Source organism: Neophocaena asiaeorientalis, unplaced genomic scaffold (genome assembly GCF_003031525.2).
Source record: "Neophocaena asiaeorientalis asiaeorientalis breed wild unplaced genomic scaffold, Neophocaena_asiaeorientalis_V1.1 scaffold65, whole genome shotgun sequence".
Taxonomy (NCBI): Eukaryota; Metazoa; Chordata; class Mammalia; order Artiodactyla; family Phocoenidae; genus Neophocaena; species Neophocaena asiaeorientalis.
In genome coordinates, this window is record NW_020173215.1 from 18,478,211 (window position 1) to 18,484,436 (window position 6,226).

Sequence of the window (6,226 nt, forward strand, 5' to 3'; positions counted from 1 at the left end):
GGTGGAGGGGCAGCAGCCGGCTTCACGACCCCGCGCGGCTGGAGGGCCCCCGACCGCCCCTACACCCGGGCCCCAGCCCCTCCGGCTCCTGGCGGCCGATACCTTGGGAAAGTGCCTCCTCCTCCTCCCGGAGCCCCGGCCCGCAGCTCTGTCAAGGGTGGTGCGGGCCGCCCCGCCTCCCGGGGCTGAGCTGGAGTTGAAGTGGGGCTGGCTGGCGAGTTTCCCCTCCCCCCGGCCCCCCGGGGCGCGAGCATTTAGGCTCCCAGGCGGGGCTGCCGGTTCTCCCTCGTTCCTCCCCCGTGGCCCACTCTGGGCGGGCTGCGTCGCCTCTCTGACCCGGGATTCCTTGCAGGGGTCAGGGCTCCGGTCCTTGGCAGCTCCACCTGCCTGGAAGGATGTGGGCACCTCTCCCAGGAGCCCCCTAGGCTGGCTACAGGCTGGCCTCCCGAGCATGCTGCCTTCTCTACCTCCACTTGCATACAGGCTGCCACCGAGATGGGCCACCTGCAGCAGAGGGTGGGTCTAACAGCTTCCGCCCTGCTCCCACCCAGCGGGAGGTCCCTGGTTTCCAGGCCTCTGCCTCAGACCAGGGCTCTGGCCCCTTCCCGCTGCAACCAGCCCCTGCCTCTCACGCCTCTACAGCAGCCTCCCTACACTGAGGCTCCAGCCAGCCTCTGTGCCTGTTCCCAGTGCCCTTGCCAGCCCCACGCCCCCAGCATTCCCAGCCCTCTAGGCTGCCTCCTGCCTGTGCCCCCCTCCACCACCTCCGGGCAGCCCCACCCCACCTCCTCTCCTCAAGTCCCTCCCTGGCCTCCAGTCTCTTTCCTCCATCACCCTCCCCTCAGCACAGGCTCCAGCACACACGCCATGCCCGTCACTGCTCTGTTCTAAAGCTCCAGGACCTGCTCATGTCCAGCTGGCCCTTCTGGATCCAGCCCCTGTGGACCTTTCTCACAGGCTGTCCTCCAGCCCTCCACCTCCTGTGTGTGTGCCTGCACCAGCCCGGCCCGTGGCTCCTGTTACTCAAATCCACTGCGCTCCCCCCTTCAGGCCTCTATCCACACTGTTCCCACTGCCTGCTGTTACAACTGAACTAACTCACCCTCAAGAGGTGGTTCACATGAACACCAGTCCTTCACAAACTCTTCCCAAAACCGAAGAGCAAGGCACTCATTCTAAGAGGTCGGCGTGGGCTTCCCTGGTGGCGCAGTGGTTGAGAGTCTGCCTGCTGATGCAGGGGACACGGGTTCGTGCCCCGGTCCAGGAAGATCCCACATGCCGCGGAGCGGCTGGGCCTGTGAGCCGTGGCCGCTGAGCCTGTGCGTCCGGAGCCTGTGCTCCACAACGGGAGAGGCCACAGCGGTGAGGGGCCCGCGTACCGCAAAAAAAAAAAAAAAAAACTATGCAGGTTGGGAAGGAAAAAGTAAAACTATTCAAAGATGAGGTGATTAGAAAATCCAAGGGATCCACTAAAGAAAGAATGATTAGAACTGATAAATAAGCTCAGCAAGGTGGCAGGATACCAGATGGATACACCAAAATCAGTCCTATTTCTCTACACTAGCAACGAACAATCCAAAAATGGAAGAGGGTTAACTCAAGTGCCCCCTCTTTCAGGTGGTCCCACCAGCTCAGGCCCAGCACACAGGGGGCACCCAGGCAGTCCCAAAGGAGGTGTAGAATGCTGACCCTGCTGGGTGCTGGGGACTGCACGTTGCCTGGAAGGCGCAGGAAGCTGAAACAGAGCCCCACCCTGCTCCATCGCCTCCTCCCCCATCTGTAAGGAGACCTGGCATCTGTGTGGGGCAGGGGGTGCCAGAGGCAGAGCTGAGGATGATGGGGCCCACCCCTCGTCCTGGCTCCACACCTGAGCGAGCATGGGGAAGGAGCCGGGGTGGCGTGCGGTCCCACCCTGGTCAGCTTGGTGGCCAGGCAGGTGCAGGCCTGTGAGGGGCTCAGTCTCACCTGGCCTCCGTCCCTCTGCGGGCAGGAGGAGGGCTCTTGGGTGTCCACGGGCTGACCCTGGGTGGGGAGGGTGGGTTGTAGCAGGCCTGGTCGTGTTCCACCTTCGCCTCCCCTGGGAATGTCCCTGCTTCAGGAACAGACATCCACCGCCCTTCTCCAGAAGATGGACCATCGAAGGGGAAGCTCATCCTGATGGCCGCCCGGCCCTGCCCTGCACCACTGGCTGAGCTGGGTTGGGACCTGCCCAGGAGCACAGTGCTAGGCACGCTCCCCAGTCTCTGCTCCGTGCCCACCCCCACCTTCTCTCTCAGCTGCGATTGGTCTGTGTGACGCAAGGCCCAAGGCTGTAGGGGTGAGGGCAGAACAGGCCGGAGAAAGCTGCTCTTTCCCACAGAGACAGCCCCATTGGGCTCCAGGAAGCGCAGGCTCTGTGGCTTCCACCTGCCTTGGGGCTGCGAGCGTCCGGGGCGTGTGGTCACATCCCCTGCACAGGCCCACACATGAGCCGTGGCTCCGCACACTCGGTCATTGTCACACACGGTGCACCCAGAAGACAGGATGTGTGCATGAGCCGCACGGCCCGAAGGCAGAAGGTTCTGTGTGTGCACGTCAGTGTGTGTGCACACGCGTGTGTACCGGTGTGAGCCTGTGCACCAGGTTGCCTGGAAGGTGCATGAGGAAGGCGCTGGAGGGCAGGGTTCCCTCGGCTCTCCTCTCCTGCACCCACAGGTGCGGTCTTGGCTGTGGTGAGGGAGCTGGCACCTCGTGGACCACAGGGTCGGGGTTCCGTCAGTGGTGACCAGGCCGCCCATGTGTGGGAGCTGCAGGGTGAGGAGGGTCTGGGGGGTCCCAGCCCCGAGGGAGAAGAGACCAGGTCCCCCAGTGCACTCACTCACACCTATGCACACACTCATTCATCACAGGCCTGCATGCACGCTTATACACTCACGCCCGAAGACACACTCTCACATACCCACCTGCATATAATCATACGTGCACATGTACACACATGTACTCACTCACACAGGCTCACACGCACACGCATGCACACTCATCGCACATGTACACGCTCACATTCATCCTTATACGTGCACTCATTTTCACACATGCCTGCTTGCACTCAAGTGTACTTATACACACACACTGACTCACGTGTATATTCACACGCACACGCACACACACACACACACACAGCCTCCAGGGGCTAGCAGGACCTTTCATGGGTGGCCCCAGTGCCCTGGGCAGGCAGCTTGGGCACAGGTCAGAGTAATCATCACTACCCCGCAGCCCTGCACTGGTCCAGAGCCAAGTGTGACCCGACAGCTCATTAAACCCCACAGGCATTGCTTTACCTCCATCTCACAGACTAGGACACTAATGAACAAGCTCAGCAAGTCGTCAACTCGCATGGAGCACACCGGGCACTCACCGTGCGGACCAGACTCTGTGCTTCTCGAGGACCACCCCACGTCACCATCCTAACACCCCCTGACGTGTGAACCTGTGTCACCCCCACGACACTGATGAACACACCGAGGCTCGGAGAAGCTGAATAACTCAGAAGTCACACAGCCAGTGAATAGTGGAGCGCTCAGCCTGTCCCGCCCCGCACAGAGCGGGCGCTAGGTGGCGCTGGAGGGGCGGGGCCGCAGCGCCTCTTGGTTCCGTCTCTCCTTTCAGTTTCTCCTCCCCCTTCCTCTTCCCAGAATCTTTCTCCATAAAAGAATGAAAACCAAAAATCTCCAGTGAAGGCCAGTGACGAGCCATGCCAGAGGGAGGGAGGGAGGCACGACCTGGGCTGGGGTCCCTGAGACCCTGAGGCTCTTCGGCTCCCTGCCAGGCCCCCCAGCACTGCGCTCCCAGGGCAGGCAGGCAGTGGGAGCTCACACAGCTCTCCGTGTCCCCGCAGTGCAGGCACGGTCACACTGACACATCATCACACTCACACACGCACACACACAATGTGTGCACCCAGGACCCAAACGCCAAGGCCACCCAGCAGGGCAGCACATGACCAGGGGGCGGGGTTGTCCTCTCTGGGCTCCCACTTGCCCCGTCCAGCTGAGGGCTCTCCTCTCCGCGGCCCAGGGCCAGCGTCCTGTGCGTCCCACCGCGGGCCCCGTTGAGGGGGGGTTCTGACTCCTCACGGGGACTCCCTGAGTGGCTCTACAGGTGCTGGGCCGGCGCCACCTCCCGAGCCCCCAACCCCAGGACCGCCCTGCTGACCTGGTGGCACTGACCCAGCACATGACTGTCTTCCTGCCTGGCGACGGCTTGGGGGCAGGTGTCCTGGGGCCCAGGAAGGCCATGTGGCTCAGGGGCCACGGGGCGGGGCTTCAGCCGGCCTCCCCTAGGCAGGCGCGGTGCGGTGCCCCCGCGCAGCCCAGAGTGCTGGGCCGGCTCCGCCCGCGGAGCCTCCTGCTGACAGCCGCCTGCTGCATCTGGGGCCCGTGGCCTCCAGGGCTTCCTCCCCGCCCAGGGCTTCCTGTTGCCGGGCCCCTGGGCAGCCCCGGGTAGCCAGAACTTCCTGCCTTCCACCCTCTGAGGTCCTCAGGCCCAGCGCTGTGCCCAGTCAGTGCCGTGTGGCCTGCTAGCTTTGGGCCACGCCCACTGTGGCCAGAGACCGCAGCTCACCAGGCCCCGGGATGAGGCCAGCTATGCCCCCGGGAGGCAGCTCCCCGCCGGTCCCCCCCAGGGCCACCTCTGTACGTTTGACTTCTTCCCAGCAAATCGCTGAAGCCCCAAAGCCCAGGGCGCCAGGCCTGGCCTCTCTGACCCCAGAGACAGCCACACAAGAAGTCGGTGCTTATGCCCCGCACGGGGAGCTCACTACTACCTGGGCGTGCTCCCACCACCACCACCACGGGCGCCACTGCCCAGCTCTACCTTCCGAGGCTACACAGCGCAGCTGTGCCTCTGGCACCAGAGCCTTCTGCGTTTCAAGGTGGCCACCTCTCTGCCCTTTGACACCAAGGGACCAAGGGATGGGTTCCGAGCCTGGGCCCAGGCATCGGCCCGTCACCTTCCCTCCTTCCCCAAGCCTTCTGCCCCACCCCATCCCCCCACGCCAGGCACAGCCTCTGTGACAGAGCTGCTGTGACAGAGCCGTGATCGCCGCTCTCTGCTGCCTCATGAACACCTGGCTGGCTAGAGAGCACTTACAGCCCCAGCGGCAAAGCACAGCCCTGGCACTCCCTGGTCCCTGACCGGGTCCCTCCCAAGCCTGCTCTGCCCCACCAAGCCGGGCTTCCTCCCCCGCCCGGGTCCACAGCCAGGAAGCTGGGAGCAGGGATTCAAACCCAGGCTGCTTGGTGCTGAGCCCCCAGGCCCCCTGCCTCTCCTCCCCTGAGCTTGGGTCTCAAGGTCACACCTCGCCCAGGGAGGACAAGACCAGCTGGAGGAAGGAGTGCTTTGGGGCCACGCCACGGCAGGATTTGAGGGTGACAGAGGCCGCAGACTACGGGGTCCTCGGGCGTTGCAAAGGCCTCGTCCTGCCCGCCAGGTTTACCAGGGCATAGCCCCACAGCCAGCTGTGCCGGTGCCTAGTCAGCCCGCATCCCTGTGTGTCGGGGCCTGAGGGAGGCCGGCCCTGGGCTGGGGGGCCTCCATCTCCCAATGTGTGCACAGCCCCAGACCCCTGCCAAGGTCCCTGCATCACCTGGGGGCCAGTCTGGGGTGTGAGACTACCTGCTATCTCCTGGAGGATGGGGCTTTTGTGTACGAGCTGTCCTCAGGGCGGGACCCTGGCCTCCGCAGCCTGTGTCAGCCTCAGTGCCCTCGGTGGCTGTGGGCAGGCCATGCCTTCAGGAGAAAGCTGACCAGAACAGATGGACGGGTAGTGGCAATGGGGAGGTTCAGTGGGGCCCCCTGCCCTTCCCCTTTGCAGCCTGCCCAGAGTGGGGAGAGGGCTCCCAGTCAGACTCAGCTGGGCACCCTGCCCACCTCTATCCTCTGCCAGCTGTGTGCCTCAAGCTACTGACTTAGCCTCTCTGAGCCTTAGTTTCTTCATCAGTGCTCAGGGTTGAGATAAAATAGCAGGTTAGGAGCCCCTGGGGCTTGGGCAGCCAGGACAAGCCAGTGGAGCAGTTCTGGGACGGGGCAGGGGCTTCAAGGGGCCGTGAGGTCCAGAGGAGGTGCCCGGCAGGCACTGGATCAGGGGAGGCCTCCAGACGAGGGGCCAGGTTTGACTGAGAAGGAGTTTGCTGGGGCAGGGGTGGCCTGAGGAAGTCAAAGTCCGGGCAGCAAGTGGCCAGAGCCGGGG

At 63.8% G+C, this 6,226-nt stretch overlaps 1 protein-coding gene across 3 annotated transcripts in view; it reads right to left on the reverse strand.

Annotated features, from left to right (window-relative positions):
* SH3BP2 (SH3 domain binding protein 2) overlaps window positions 1–4,407 on the reverse strand; it is a 15,843-nt gene extending 11,436 nt beyond the window's left edge. The window contains exon 1 of one of the 3 annotated variants that reach the window (XM_024745142.1): window positions 4,192–4,407. In XM_024745142.1, the coding sequence (XP_024600910.1) occupies window positions 4,192–4,274 (83 nt within the window). In that variant the 5' untranslated portion in view covers window positions 4,275–4,407. The remainder of the gene's footprint in view (window positions 1–4,191) is intronic. The other 2 variants (XM_024745143.1, XM_024745144.1) reach the window with 2 other exon arrangements.
* Between the last annotated feature and the right edge of the window lie 1,819 nt (window positions 4,408–6,226).